Source organism: Manis pentadactyla, chromosome 19 (genome assembly GCF_030020395.1).
Source record: "Manis pentadactyla isolate mManPen7 chromosome 19, mManPen7.hap1, whole genome shotgun sequence".
NCBI lineage: Eukaryota > Metazoa > Chordata > Mammalia > Pholidota > Manidae > Manis > Manis pentadactyla.
The window spans coordinates 14432512-14449679 of record NC_080037.1 but is presented as its reverse complement, the minus strand read 5'-3'; the positions used below and the strand labels follow the sequence as shown (position 1 = coordinate 14449679).

The 17168-nt window shown below is 36.7% G+C and overlaps 1 protein-coding gene across 1 annotated transcript in view; it reads right to left on the bottom strand.

Annotated features, from left to right (window-relative positions):
* The window catches only part of RAB3GAP2 (RAB3 GTPase activating non-catalytic protein subunit 2), an 86587-nt gene that overhangs the window by 67714 nt on the left and 1705 nt on the right, over positions 1–17168 (bottom strand). The window contains exon 2 of the mRNA XM_036932142.2: positions 2432–2496. Coding sequence (XP_036788037.2) covers positions 2432–2496 — 65 coding nt within the window. The remainder of the gene's footprint in view (positions 1–2431; positions 2497–17168) is intronic.

Here is a 17168-nt window from a genome sequence, read left to right as displayed (position 1 = left end):
CCCAAAGCAAAAAAAAAAATGATAATCCCTTCTAAAAGCCCTTGGAACACTGTAAGAAACACAGCAAAGCTCTTTACTATTTGTTATAGGATCATCAATTGGTGGATGTTGTAAAAAAACTATTTTCCTTTCCAATTTCCCCAAGCCACACATTAACTGTCACGCTGCCCACTTAACATTAAGTTAGCAGATAGGAAGATCTTCGTCTTGCCTTTTCCTCCATCCTGAAAGCCTATTCTATTTGCCTTTTCAATCTCTAGTGTATTTACTTATGGGCAAGTAGGAATTCCTGAACCCTCTTCTTTGCACTTACACACATAAAAGTTATGCCCAACACAGATCCATTATTTGCACACTGCAATGGACTCATTGTATCCCCCCAAATTCATATGTTGAGCCCTAACTCCCAGTGGGTCTGTATCTGGACACTGGGCCTTTAAGAGGAAATTAAGGTTCAGTGAGGTCACACGGGCAGGGGCAGGGCCCTACTCCAACAGATTGGCCTCCTAAGAGGCATAGGAAGGTACACCAGAACTGCCTCTCTTGCTTGTACACAGGGGAGAGGCTGTGTGAAGACACAACAAGGCAGTCAGGAAAGGAAGAGGGGTCACACCAGAAACCAACCCTGACGGCACCCTGGCTTCTAGCCGGGACTTCCAGCTTCCAGAACTGTGAGAAAATAAATTTCTATTGTTTAAGCCCTCCAGCGTGTGGTATTGCATTATGTTAGTCAAGCAGACAAATACAGACATGAAATATCTATAGAAGAAAGGCATGCGTCCTCTTCAATAATAGAAGCCATGATTAAAGGCCCTTTGGGCCACCAGTGTCAAAGAACCATACTTTCTTGGATGTGGCCAGCTACTGCTGATAATACATATTAGAATATGCTTTCTTCACAAAGCCCTTATTACAGGTGATCTCTCAGAATCAGAGAAAGCTAAAGAGGCTTTCTCTTTTCCTAAATAAGCCCTATCCAGATCCCGGATAGTAAACCTCTCTGATTACAAAAGCCCATTATTCTCTTACGACATAAAAACAGGAAACTCCTCTCCAAGGTCTATCAGACTTATGGAGATAAAAAGCGCCTCAAAGTTTTTATAGTTTTCTATGTAAACTGTGCAAATTGGGCTCAGTAGCTGCCAGTTTAGAATAAACTCCCAATTCACAAAGCCCTACATCAGGCCTGCTTGCTTCTCGAAGCGCAGCTTGCAGCCATCTCAGTCCTGCCGAGGGCCTCTTCATGCTCCGTCAGACTCCAAGCCCCTTCCTGCCACGCGCCTCGGCATGAGCTACTGCCCTGGCCTGAAATGCTCGTGGCCAGGGCTTCACCTCATTGACTCCCTGTTGTTTCCCAGGCCTCAGCTTAAATGTCACATCCCCTAGAAAGCCTTCCCAGACCACCCAGTCAACAGGAGTCACTGTTCTCTTGCTATCACACCAGCAGCCGAATTCTGTGTAACTATTCCCACCATTTGATACTTTCATATATATTTTTTAAAAAATGTCTCTCTCTGCTGGGAACAGGGATGATAAGACCTTTCCAGTATATATGCTCATTCTTTTTCCTTATAAAAAAATCCTGATTTTGCTCAGGTATCCACTCCTTTGCTGTGCAGCCCTGGGCCTCAGGAGAGGCTGACCTCTTTATCCCCCAACTCTGGGCAACGGTATGACTGACCAATGAGAATCTCATATCCCTGGCCAGTGACTAGCTCAGAACTGAGTATTCAGAGCAATTCTGGCCAAGAAGACCTGAGACAGGGCCTTTGGAGGCTTCTGAGAAAGCTGCTCCCTCTCCAGAAAGGGTCACGGAAAGCCACAGCCCTTTTTCTCCCTCTGGTCATGAATGAAGAAACATTTCTCCAAATCACACCTGTGGGAGGAGTAAGGATGAGCAACACTGTCTAAGCAGAGGCGACGGAAGGAAAGAACGTGAGTCCTTGACGACACAGTTGAATCAGCCTGACCAGCCAACCGGGGAGTCCACACTCCCCCCTGCTTCCTTCTATGGCTGAATGAATCTCTTGTCATTTAAGCCAAGTTAGGTTCAAGTTTTCTATTACTTATGTGAAAATACACTAACATTTGCAGAGACCTTGTCTACCGTGCTCATTGCTATGTTCCCAACACCTAGAAAAATGCCTGCAAGTGGTGGGCACTTAACAAACATATGCTGAATGCATAGGTGAAAGAGTCTAAAAGAAAATAGTAAAGGAGAAACAATCATAAAACAGCTGCTCTCCATTCAGCCCACTAAGCTATACAGTCATTAAGTCCTTCAGAACAGCTGTCTACTTAGGTAGAATTAAGCACAAAAACCTTCTTGACAAAGATTTTAAAATGTCAACCTAACACTGAAGTATGTCCCCATCATTACGAAAGGCAAACACCACTATCAAAGAGCACACATGCATTCATAAAGACTTACAGGTTCTTGGGGTTCAGTTTCTTCCCATGCTCCCCAACCATCATCTTCCCAGTTTGTTGATTTACCTATTTTAAAAAGGATGAAAAGTGCTTACATAAAATATAGGGCTTAAAATATTTTAAAAACATTTTCTCTAAATGTAATAGAATCAACCACCAATATATACTATGTATTATGTAAATATAATACTGATATTAGGAAAGAAAACCATGAAAACTAACCTATAATCAGGATTTTGTGGCATGTAATACAACTCAAGAAACATTTGACATGAATTTCCAGATCTATGCTCTCCCAAACCAAGAAACTGCTACTCTGAGAAAGGATCAAAGCAGTAAATTTATATTAACTCTGCAAAATAGTCTGGAAAACTGATAAGAAACTTAGTGTCTCTTTAAAGATAAACATTTAGAGACCATCTGATGGATCTACATCCCTACATCATTTCCAGATCTACATAAACTGTGCAAGTTATATGGATTATCCACATTAAAATCAAACTGCAAAGGTAACTTTAAAAAAAATCTTTAAATTACAAATATTTGTTAAGACATTTGACAAATTAAAATACACATTTTGACAAGAACACACCTAAACTTTCATACAGATGTCTTAACTAGTGCCTTGTTTTCTGATTAGACAAGGTTATCAATGAAAAAGAAAACTGAACTTTGAAACAAGACTGTGTATTATTCTCCGCTCTTTTCTGATACTCTGTGATTTCTTACAAATGAAGTAATCTCTCGGATGAAAATGAGAAGTTCAACAAACACTGCAAGAAGGAGTTAAAATTCCCAGATAGGATTAGAGTCTAGTCCCTTATATAGCCCATGTCTTGTTTTTATATACAGTTCACCCTTGAACAACATGGGTTTGAAATGTGTAGACCCACTTATATGCAAATTTTCTCAACAAATAAATTGGAAAATTTTTGGAGATTTGAACAATTTGAAATAAAAATACATTTCACAATACATATAACATACAAAACGTGTTAATCAACTATTTATGTTATTGGTAAGGCTTCTAGTCAATAGCAGGCTATTAGTAGTTAAGTTTTGGGGGAGTCAAATGTTATATATAAATTTTCAACTGCCAGGGGAGTCAGTGCCCCTAACTTCTGTGTTAACTGCAATTGTCTTTAAATTTTGCTCCTGTGATAGCACAACAGAACAGAAGAAACAGAACTATCATTTTTTGAGCAACTACTCTGAGACAAACATTAGATGCTTTATATGTTATAGAGAGAGGGACTGTGGGCGCTGTCAGAGTAAAGTGAGGGCCTCTGGAAAAAGACCCCTACCAAACCTCCATATTAAACAATTAAGCAAAGTCAGAGCCACATTAATTCTCTAAAGTAAAATATCAAACTAAGAATATAAGCATTCCTCAATAAAGGTTAGTTAAAACTAAAAAGCCAGGAATAACCTGCCCTGGAATGTTTGAACATCCCCCAGATAAGAAAATACCTCAGCATAGCCCATGTCTTGTTTGTGTCAATTAAATGAGGCTATTGTAAAATTTACTTTAGCCTGCTAAAAAGCCCAGTTTATCTTTAACTTTACCCAAATGCTGCTTTTCCTCCTTCAGCCCTAATCAAGTCAATAACTCAGCTCACCTTCAAAGCAAGACAAGCAGCCTTGAATGATACTCTCCCAAACCAAGAAACTGCTACTCTGAGAAAGGATCAAAGCAGTAAATTTATATTAACTCTGCAAAATAGTCTGGAAAACTGATAAGAAACTTAGTGTCTCTTTAAAGATAAACATTTAGAGACCATCTGATGGATCTACATCCCTAGCTCTTTGTCTCTCAACTGCCTGTAAGTCCCCTAGACAGCGCACCACCCAGGCTCTCTCGTCCCCTCCTGGCTCACGCCAGGAGCTCTGTCTGTCCTCTCACTGTCTCTCTCAATAAAAGTCTCCCTGGCTCTCCTACCTTGACTGTTTGCTAAGCTTATTCTTCGACTCCGCAAACAAGAACCCCGGCATCGTTATTACCTCAAATTAAATTAAAAATCAGGTAAAATTCAAATAAAATGTGGAAAGAGCAGGAAGCCACATATTTATGAGTTAAGGCCTCAGAATCAGATTACCTAGGTTCATATCCTGGATCCAGCATCTTCCAGCTGTGTGACCGAGAACAAATTACCCTGGTTCTATAAGCTTTAGTTCCCTCACCAGAAAAGCCTGGAAAATAACAGTACCTACATCTAGTAGTGTTGTTACAAGGATTTAAATCAGATAGTATACTAAAGTCCTCAGGGCCTGATACATAGTAAGTTCTCAATGCTAGTCATCAAGATGTAACCATTTAAATGTGACATAATATAAATAAAATATTGTATTTAAACCAGCTTCAAAATTCTGGGGAAAGAATCCATCTAAAAGATGGGACTGAACCTGTTATCTAGGATGCTTACAGTAGGAAAGAAGCAAATAGAATTTTCACCTATATAAAAGATTTTAAAAGTTGCTAAAATCAATTATATACAGATGATTAAAAAATGTCACAACAGCCTGGTACTTAGAATCATTGCTTAATTAGCTTTGTGGTAATAGTCTCATCTTTGATACTTAAGTACCAAACAACTACTTCTTAATATGCCAAGTACATTGCCAGGCATATATTAAGTCCTAAAGTAGTACTATGAGTTGGTTAAATCGTACAGCTTAATAGATTTCCCTAAACACATCAATTAAGCAATTTAACAAATGCTGTTAAATACCATGTGCCAAACCCCGTAGCTGAAACAGACAAAAATACAAACATACTCCTTGTCCTTAAAAAGATTATATGATCTAGTGTAGGGGACAAACATGTTACTATAATACACAGTGAGTGCTCAAATCAACTATGATGAGAACATGGATGAGGCAATGAGATGAAAAAATACAGTGAAGAGTCATTTTAAACTAAGTCCTTGAAAAGTGGCCAGACTTTTCAATTATACTTGAAAAAAAAACCTCAACATGAGCAAAGGCAAAGAGGCAAAAACATGCAATGCACACGGAGCTGTTATCACACACTAATAACAAATGTATTCAGCATTTCTATATGCTTAAGTGCTCTGTAGATATTAACTCACCTAAGCATGGCAAGGATTCTATCATACCCCTTATACAATGAGGAAAACAGATTACTTAGTTGACCAAGATCACAGAGGATTAAGTGGCAGAGTAGGGTTTGAGCCACATCTGCCTGAGTTCTAAAACCCATGCTCACAAGTATTCTACTATCCATACTCCTCCTAGGGTTTATGAAGGATTAAGATTAGGAAAGAGTGGAATTTAGAGTTAAGGCCAAAAGTAAGAGAATACTGATTATTTTAAAATAGAAACATTCCCTTGATACTGAATTTGGAAAAATTTTTTTGCAACCTGAAAAATTACAGTTTGTTCTCGGCAATCTAACTCAGTTAGGCAATCTCTTTATTCTGCTAATTTTTCCATTGCATCAAAAACAACTGCCTTATCGTAGGCTGATGCCATCTCTGCCATCCCATTACACAGTTTTAGAAAATGCACTCTTTCTTATACAAGAAAGCAAAGTTCCCAGAAAAGTTTATCATTCTAAAATCCACAATTCAATTTTTAAGTTGCTATAAAAATAATGTATTTAATCAAATTATCACAATCTCAGAAAGACGAAGTAGTCTTTGAAGCACTTCACAAAGGTTGGCAATCACTGATTCATGTGTTCATTCAACAGCCACAGCATCTTTTATGTGTTGGGCACTACAGTAAGTAATGGAGATACAAAAGCAAAGAATTCTTCAAAGAGCTTAGTTTGTGCATTTAGGCTCCGATGAGTGCTGTACAAAAGAAAACTATAAAAAAATGTTATTTCTCCTCCACTGGTACAAAAAGTACCTGACTCATCTACAAATGACTCATAGAATCAACAGAAGACAGTAGCAATTTAATTTCCTGACCCTGCAGAAACCCAATATCTCTTCGTGGCTCAATTCAAAACACCAGGAAGAGAAAGACCTTGAGAAATACTTTCTTCACATAAGATATTTGTGTTCATGACGGTCCACTTATTTCTCAATGCCTTTCACTGGGGAACTTCTATTAACAAGAAGAAAAGAGAATTTAATCAGGCATTTCCCACTACAACAGGAAGACATTATCCAAAGAAGTCATGGTACAAACAGGATAAAAGAAGGTGGCACAGAACTATTACTCAGGTAGATTAAAAATGTTTTTGAGGGCTGGTCTAAAATCATATTTACTTATAATACTATCATAAAATGCATTCCAAATTCCAGTCAACTTAAAAATGGAAAACATTAAAAAAAAAAGGAAACATTTGCAAACTAGGTACTACCCTTGGTGGCTATTACTATTCAGTGCTAGTGACACAATTTTTGCAGCCTCCTGACTTCTGTTGAAAATCATCTGATACTGTTTTGCAGGCTTCTGACAGCTATTGTGGGCTCTTGAAGTATTGGAATCTCAGCATTTTACCAGTTACTTCTTATGCCTTCAAATTATGCAGGTAGGCCAAGCATATTAAGAAAACAAAAACAGAACATATGGTTTACACTGAAAAAACAGCTGATGAATGACTAATAAAGTTGCCATTCATGCAAAGAATTTTATTCAGGCAAATCTACCCTTGTGGTAACTTTTCTACAAAGGATGATGTTCCTCAATCCATATCATTAGCAGTGTTTTTGAAATGATCATTGATCAAGGTTGTAGATAACCAAAGCAATGTGGTTAACATATATCTGAGAACTGTGCACTGTTTAATGTTCAATATAGAACATTAGTGCAAGGACTTGGAGTAAATTTTATGCATTCATGAAAAAATAAGTCTAATTTACTTTTATGATCGATTATGATAGAGAAAAAGCTAAAAATAGTTCACCATCGTCTCTTAGAGTGTAAGTAGATCAAAAACTCATACAGGCCAGGGTAATTTGAAAGTCCCAAGCTCTGGTATAACTTAAGAGGTTAAGTCAGTTTAACAAAATGTACTACAGAAAATGGACATCAGCACAGGCAACTGTAGGGTGGTCAGGGTCCAGTGTAAAACTTCCAAACACTTCACAAATCACCAAAACACAGAGCCCTTGGCATTTACCTAATTTGCTTAATGAGCTAAGTGGCACTCATTTCAAAGACTAGACTATAAATTATAGGGTGATTTTAAGTGTTTTTTCCCACTTATTCAATAAGTAGCAATCACCCAATCTCCAAAAAGCAACTGTTTAAATGACACTCATCAGCAGTGTGACACCTTTATTTTGCTCAAGTTCAATTCAATAAAATTGATCAGAAAATTAAGGAGATAGCATTCTTACTCATTGCTTTTAAGAACAGATTTACAGTCTCTTCTACAGACTCCTCTCCAGGTAGCCTTAAAAATCTCTGCAAGTAAGAGATTAAAATAATGATTTGGGGTAACAGAAGTTTCAGGGTTGGCCCCACACTGCAAATCTAAGATGCATCATCCTTGGGTCACACTCTGAGGAACACTAGCTTCAAAGATAAACTTCAATGCCAATCTAATCCAATCCTAAATATCCTTTTTTCTTTTGACTACCTTCACCTTTCTTCTTATTCTTTCATTCCTGTTAAGACTCTTCACTCACTGGTGGGCAGTCTTTAGCAGCACCACCAATAAACATATAATGCAAGCCACACATGCATTATTTACTAGAACTTTAAATTTTAATTTGCCAGTACCCATATTTAAAAAGCAGAAATAGGTGAAATTAATTGGAATAACATTTAACAAAATAGAGCCAAAATATTGTCATTTCAATATGTCATTAATGTTATTCATAAGAATTTTTTCATTGTTTTTTTTCACACTAAGTCTTCAGAATCTGAGTGTATTTTACTTAGAGCATATCTCAGTTTGCAAAGCCACATTTCAAGTGATCAACAGCACATGTGGCTGGTGGTTATAGTCTGAGCACACATCTAAGACAACTGTTAGGTCTCTGGTGTCAAAATGTCTGGGTTGTATACCCAGTTCTACCCCTAAAGAGTAGTATGACTTTAGGTAACAGATCTAATCTTTCAGTGCACCTCATCTTCTGCTTTAGTGAAGTGGAGGTAATGACTGTGAGCTGTTGCCTCATACTGTTGTTGGAGTTAATATATGCTAAGCACTAGGAACAGTGCTTGCCAGGCAGACACCCTTAATGGCTGTTAAGATGATCCATCTCCAAATGCAATATCCTCACTCCTCACTCTCACCCTCTGCCTCTGCCTATCCTTTATTAGTTAATTAAAATGCATTCCCTTTGGTCTCTACCCCTCCAAATCCAACTTCTCCTCCAGGACTCAGATTAATCCTTCATGAAGTTTTCTTGCATCCACCAGTGCTCTTTCCCTCTTGTGAAAACACCACATTTGATTGTATTTTTCTTTCAGAACTTAATTATACACTACTTTAGGTCATTTGTTGCATTGTTAACTTGTACTGATTTATCATAAGTGTACACTTTGCCTATACAACTAGCTATTAATCCTTGGAGGGCAGAGAATGTGCACACTGTATATGTGAAAATACACATATGTATATATTTTCAAGAACATCATAAATACATAGTAACTATTTGCTGAATGAATATAGTCTTTGGAAAATAGCCTTCTTACCCAAAACACTTCCCTATATGGCCCCATAAAAGCAGCAGGATTTAAATTAATATTCTGAAATGAAAAAATTAGTTGTTGATTCTAAACCTTTTCATTTCCACAGAAACACAAAACAATAACTTTATTTTTGATGAACTTTATATGCATGCACAGACTATATCCCAGATCGAACCATCTTTTTCAAATAACTTTTTTTTATTTTTTTTTTTATTTTTTTTATTGAAGGGTAGTTGACAACAGCATTGCATTACATTAGTTTCAGGTGTACAACACAGCGACTCAACATTTATATACATGATATTTCTAGGTACCAGGTATCACCATACCAAGTTGTTACAATATTTTGACTATATTCCTTATGCTATACATTACATCCCGGTTACTTATTTATTTTACAATTGGAAGTGTGTTTATATATATATATATATTGTTGTGAGGGCATCTCTCATATTTATTGATCAAATAGTTGTTAACCACAACAAATCTCTGTATAGGGGGGTCAATACTCAATGCACAATCATTAATCCACCCCAAGCCCAATTTTCGTCAGTCTCCAATCTTCTGATGCATAACGAACAAATTCTTACATGGAGTACAAATTCTTACATAGTGAATAAGTTACATGGTGAACAGTGCAAGGGCAGTCATCACAGAAGCTTTCGGTTTTGTTAATGCATTATGAACTATACACAGTCAGTTCAAATATGAATATTCATTTGATTTTTAAACCTGATTTATATGTGGAAACCACATTTCTCTATTATTATTATTTTTAATAAAATGCTGAAGTGGTAGGTAGATACGAGATAAAGGTAGAAAACAGAGTTTAGTGTTGTAAGAGAGCAAATGTAGATGATCAGGTGTGTGCCTGTAGACTATGTGTTAATCAAATAACTTTTCTATGTAAAATTATAATATTGATAATTCTATTCCACTCCATTTTAATTAGTGAGACAAAATAATTAAACAGCATCAACTCCTAGCTTTTTGATTAAGACAGAGCATTTTGTTGTAATTCAAGTCTAAGTGGCAAAATTTGATTATGTAAGAAAAGATCATGCAGAAATAAAATCAAAGTATATGGTCTGATATGGATTAATGCATCTTTAAATCACACACATACAAACAAACCGTGTATTTCAACATTTCAAAACAACACTTTGTATCATTAAATGATACAAAAGATCCAGCATCAATAAAGGAAAACCAGTCATCTCATTCACATGTGACTTTGAACAACCTGAATTTTGATAGGCTTGAAAAAATATTTACAAAGGACACCAAGTTCCCAAATAAACACCCATACCATTTTGAAGGGGAAAAAAGGACACATCATTTCTAAATTATGTCTGTACTCTATTATATAAATACATTTTGCCAATAGAGAATAAAACAATGAAATTGTTCTAGACTTTGACAATTAATTTGACAGTTTCTGCTTTTTCCACTGTGAGTGTGTCAAGATCAAAAACAGAATGAGAAACTGAAAGCATTAAATGTTAGGAAAGGAAAACTTAAACTAAAACAACCCAAAATAGCAACTATTGCCTAGTGGAGAAATATAAAAATAGATCATGGGAATGCTTCCCTAGTCTTTTACTTTCATGCTATGATTTACCAGACAGATGTTGCTCCTAGAGCAGTCATTTTACAACTATATTACATCAGGACAGTATCTGGCTGTAAGCAAAATATTTCAAAGGCTCATGTTTTAACTGGGCTTTCACACCTCACAAGAGGGGAAGAAAAAATGGCATTTCCAAGTACATAAGACATTTCTGCTTAGTTTTGAATCTTTCACCTGGGGGATCACATCTTTGTTGAAGGGTGAGCCTCCTGTAAAAATCTATTCTTTTCACATTCGCAGCCACTTTTCCTTAAAATTCACAGAAAAAAAATAAAGGACTGTGTTGAGATTTCAACTTGAGTCTTTCAAGAAGTTTGGCAGCTTAAAATATTTTATTAGTATACCTCATTTGCTGAAATTACCCTTCACTTTGATTTTATACCACATCTTAAATTGTGCTTGCTCTCTATATAAATGAAATTTGTAAGCTGACCTCCTACCAACTTGTGGATGGAGAGAAATAAAAACAAGCAAGATGAAGTTATAAATAATAGTAACAAAAACCAATCTGATTGTAACTTGACTTTTCAATTCTTAACTTTTTTATACCCATCACAGCAGAGCACCACGTCATGGTTTCAAAAGTAAAATGTTAACTACAGCTCCCTCAGGAGAGAACTTTTTCCCTGAAGAGACTGGATTATACTAGTGTAAAAATAGCTGTTCATTCTCTGACTTGATCAACTATATAGTCATTGAAACCTTCAGACCATAGAGAAACCTCATTTTAATTAATTAATTTAAAAAATGACAGATGTATTTTTTAGGGTTATTTCCAATGAATGAATTATTCTATCAACAAAAACTTAAAAACTTCAGCTGCTGTTTTCCATAGCTCTATTTCATTCCAAAACTACATCATTCCGATTTGCTTCTACACAGTCTGTCCCCATAAACAGTGTATGTTTTTCATTTAACAAGAACCTGAAGCTAGAAATTGTTCTAGACTTTGACAATTAATTTGACAGCATCTGCTTTTTCCACTGTGAGTGTGTCAAGATCAGAAACTGAATGAGAAACTGAAAGCATTAAATGTCAGGAAAGGAAAACTTAATTTAATCTCCATGATCTAAGATAAGATTTTACTAGGACAGATGCAAAATAATTTTCATCCTTCTTAGATATGAAAAAATTGAGGTAATGTGCTTGTTTCTATAATGAGCAAGAACCTCTAGAACCTATGACTTGTCAGTAACTCAGAGGATCCAGCAGGTTTCAGTTGGCTCTTCCTGGTCAAGGCAAGGAAAGCACCACCCAGAAATACAAAGCAAAACAAGACTAAAGAATAGAAAATTTGCTTCTTAATTGCCTATGTCTCAATATGATTAGATTTTTTCTATTTCTAGGGAAATGGAAAACAGGAAAATAAATATTTCATATCAGTATATTCCTTTCAGCACACTAGAATATGCAGCAATCTAAAATGAAGATTTTTCATTTCCATTTCTATTTTCAACAAGCAGGGGTTTCTTTCTTTCCAAACACCATGACAAAATCAGACTATATATTTAAAGTATCTTTCAGTTCTAGAATTCTAATGACTCCTATTGTCAAGTAAATGAACTCCTTTATCATATAAGAAAATATGTTGGTAATTCATAAAATGATGGAATTAAAAATAATATTCAAGAAGAAATAAAGTATATCCTCCACTCTAAAAAGTTTATAAACATGCTCTCTTTGCTAAAAAATGTATGAAATCTTCAGACCCACCTTAAAACCAAAAATGTATAGACTTGAAATTTCATATGCCCTACCCTCCTTTCAAATTTCTCTTTTATTTTTCAAAGGAAGTCACTAAGGGCAATGTTATATTATGTATGTGAGAAAGAATTTCTATAATTGTCTCCTATAACTTCACATGTGTTATTATTATATTCAAAGCATCAGAAAAAGACAAGCAGAGCTAATAAGGAGAGGGAAGGTGTGCATTATAAAATTTGGGTGAAGGTATATAAATCCTACTAAAGTTCATTTCTGCATATTATAAAGAAACCAACTCGACATCTTACTCTATAACCCATTCTAATATTCAGCTTCTGACCCCATGAGAAAACATTCCTTATATTTAAATGAAATTCTTATAATACCAGTTTAATCTTATTACATGCTGCTTTTTAAAAATAAAGTCTGGTAATACTCTTAATGTCATGCAAGAACAAGTTTTCAATTATCAGAAAAGCAAAAGTGAAAGAAAATGGCAAAATAAAATGACAAGTATGTACATACATAGGCACTTCTGTTTACCGTGGATAGGAATGAACCTTACCAATTTTTCAAAGTAATCTGGCAACTGTGACCAATATTTAAAATGTGAATTCCTATTATTCAGCAACCCCAATCCCAGAAATTTACATACAGAAACACTAGCATCAGACATAAAGACTGGTATAAAGATACTTACTTGTGCATTTTCTAACAGCAAAAATATCAGAAATAATCTAAATGTTCACTGATAGGGAAATGATTAAATATAAGCTAGTAGAGTCTTCACTGAAATACTGTGCAGCCATTAGAAAAAATAATACAGAGCTGCATATACAGACTTTGGAAAATACGGACAGTATGTAATTAAACCAAAACAAGTTCCAGAATATACATTTCATAACAGTGATACCCTAATGTAAAAATTAAAATATATCAATAAAATACACGAGCAGCACCTGTGTGTGTGTGTGTGTGTGTGTGTGTGTATGTATACACATGAACTGTCTAAGTAGAAAGCCTGGAAGGATCCCCGCTGAGGCAGTATAACAGCACTTTCTGTCATGATGGATGTGTTCTGTATCTGCCACATCCAGTTAGCCACTAGACATATGTGGTCATTGAGCATTTGAAATGTAGCCAATATGGATTTTTATTTTTATTTAATTTACATTAATTTAAATTTAAACAGCCACATGTAGGTAATGGTGACCACAGTGGACAGCACAGCACTACAGTTTTAACACCTGAAAGGTGGGATATGAGTAGCCAGAAGATAGTTTTCATGTCTTATTCTACAGACTTAAAAAAAAAAAACATACACAATGTGATAAAAGGTAACTGTCTCTCTTGACCTTAGATCCTCTCCTCTGGGGAATTTATATGTAATACCAAGGCTTACACGATACAAAGAAAAGTGATCTGTGTTCAAGGGACTGTTGCTGGTCTTCTTTTCAAAGGAAGTCATTGGCCGTGGTAGACATCTGAGTTCCAAGGATTCCTTTCCATGAGGAAGGTTCATTTGGGGTCTCAATAGTTCCAAATGCTATTAGCACAGTAATCATTCAAAAAAATACCTGCTGTCTTAGAATTCCAGGACTGTCACTGTGTAGACCATTAAACAACACCCGAAGAATACCAATCTAAGGAAAGGATTAGCTCCCCTTTGGGAACAGAGCAATAGCCACCTACCTGGTCACTACTTCCACTATCAACCACCACTCCCATTCTTTTCCTCTTTGCTGACAAAAAAAAAAATCTCTGAAATCATAGCCTGGCTAGCCTATGTCTCAGCTCAAATCCCTTTCATAGATTGCCAATGCTAAATCTATCAATTTAAAATTCTGTCATCATAGCTACCAGGCCTTGGTCCTGTCTTGCCTTCTGATGGCCTTGATGTGGGCTTCTACAACCATTTCCTGAAGATCACCTGCCTTGCTAACTTTGAACTCTCAACCTATCCTTTTCACAGACACTAAATCCATCTATCTACAACTCAAATCTTGAAATGCTGTATTTTTGCTTAAAACTATTCATAGCTACCCTCTGCCTACAGCAAAGATTCCCAGTAACCTGCAAATGGATTATAGGTGAGTCAAGATACTGATCCTCTCAACTCTCAGGACAGCCAGGTAGGCCTGGGGCTACTGGAACCTCCAGCAGGTCACTTCCCACCATAAGCAGCTTTGTTTTATTTATTTTTATGACCTGTTTCTTTATTACCATACTAACTGATACACATTTTTATTATGTTAAAAAACATAATATATACTACCTTAACCATTTTTAAGTGTACAATGCAATAGTGTTGAATATATTCACACTGTAGTGAAAAAGATCACTAGAATGTTTCTATCAAGCAAACGTGAAATTCTATACCCATTAAACAAGTCCCCTTTTCTCTCTCCCCACCCTAGCTTCTAGTAACCATCATTCTACTTCATTTCTATAAATGTATCTACTTCACATACCTCATAAATGGAATCATACAGCATTTGTTGTTTTGTGACTGGCTAATATTTCACATAGCATAATGCCATCAAGGTTCATTCACTTTGTTGCATGTGATATGATTTATTCTTTATGGCTGAATAATATTGTATGCATATGCACCATTTTGTTTATCCATTCATCTGTCAACGAACATTTGGGTTGCTTCCGCTGCTCAGCTTTTGTAAAGAGTACTGCTATGAACACAGGTGTGCAAATAACACCCAAAAAGCAAATAACCCTATTAAAAAATGGGCAGAGGATATGAACAGACAATTCTCCAAAGAAATTCAGATGGCCAACAGACACATGAAAAGATGCTCCACATCACTAATTATCAGGGAAATGCAAATTAAAGCCACAGTGAGGTATCACCTCATGCCAGTTAGGATGGCCAGCATAGAAAAGAATAGGGACAACAAATGCTGGTGAGGATGAGGAGAAAGGGGAACCCTCCTACATTGCTGGTGGGAATGAAAACCAGTTCAACCATTGTGGAAAGCAGTATGGAGGTTCCTCAAAAAACTCAAAATAGAAATACCATTTGACCCAGGAATTCCACTCCTAGAAATTTACCCTAAGAAGAGCCCAGTTTGAAAAAGACATATATACCCCTATGTTAATCACAGCACTATTTACAATAGCCAAGAAATGGAAGCAACCTAAGTGTCCATCAGTAGATGAATGGATAAAGAAGACATGATACATATACACAATTGAGTATTATTCAGCCATAAGAAGAAAACAAATCCTACCATTTGCAACAACATGGATGGAGCTAGAGGGTATTATGCTCAGTGAAATAAGCCAGGCAGGGAAAGACAAGTACCAAATGATTTCACTCAACTGTGGAGCATAGGAACAAAGCAAAAACTGAAGGAACAAAACAGCAACAGACTCACAGAACCCAAGAATGGACTAACAGTTGCCAAAGGGAAAGGGACTTGGGGTGGGGATGGGAAGGGAGGGAGAAGGAGAAAAAGGGGCATTACGATTAGCACACATAATGTAGTGGGGGGGGGCACGGGGAAGGCAGTATAGCACAGAGAAGACAAGTAGTGATTCTATAGCATCTTACTATGCTGATGGACAGTGACTGTAATGGGGTATGTAGTGGGGACTTGATAATGGGGGGAGTCTAATAACCACAATGTTGCTCATGTAATTGTATATTAATGATACCAAAATAAAACAAAACAAAACAAAAAATAAAAAATAAAGAAAAATAAAAGCTCACTGCCTGCTTTTTGGAGCTAGTTACAAGAAACCAAGAAGGGAAGCAGGAAGATCTATTAGAACAAGACTGGTGCCATTGCCCTGGGAAAGAAGATGGTGCCCTGAACCAGGAAAGTAGCAGAGGGATAGAGAAAAGGTTTCTCTACATCCTGTCTCTACAGTCCAATGTTACCCTTCCCTTCCTGTTTCCCAGAAATAGTCAATATCCTGCAAATACTCTTTCCGGCCCTCCCATTCCACTGAAACTGTCCTAAGATCCCAGTCACCTCCACCTTCCCAAAACCAGTGGGAGTTTTTTGTCCTTACTTTGGCTGACCTCTGCTGCATCCACAACTGCTGATACTCCTCCCTTTCAAAGTCTCTCTTCCCTCAGCTCCTGCAGCACTACTCTCACTTGATACTCCTCTCTTTGTTTCTTTTTCAGTATTCTTCCCATCAACCTCTCCTCAACCCTTAAATTTCAGTGCTCCTCTAGTTACATCTCCAGTACTCACTTCATTTCACTGAGTTCATTTCATAATCCTTGAGACTGAACTGGCACTTTTTGCTGGTAACTCCCAAATTAACATATCTGGCCCAAGGATCCTACGTTTTAGAGGTCTGTATTTAGTGTTCAACTGGACCACTCCCTTGGACACACCACAACATTCAAAATGCAAAAGGTCCCAAACCTATCTCCTGCATTCTCTCTCATTATATACCCTTGCCCAAGTCAAAAGCTAAAGGTATCTCAATGGAAGGACAGAGATGATACCTGGAGGCCGCAGGGCCAAGCAAACATGTTTGTTCTTTATTTAATGTGGGAGGGATTTTTAAAACTAATGAAATTCCCTGAATTAAAAAAAAAACAAGATCTTAAAAAAAAAAAAAAAGCTAAAGGCATCTCAATTCCTCTCACTCACCAGATCTTCCCCAGTTCCTGCAGATTCGACCTGTTTAATATTCTCATCTAGCCCGTTCTCTCAAGACCTGCTGAGGCTAAGTTCAAGCTCATGTGACTTGCTGCACGAATTATTGGAATAGCTTCCCAACCTATTTCCCTGCTTCCTCTCGCCTGCAC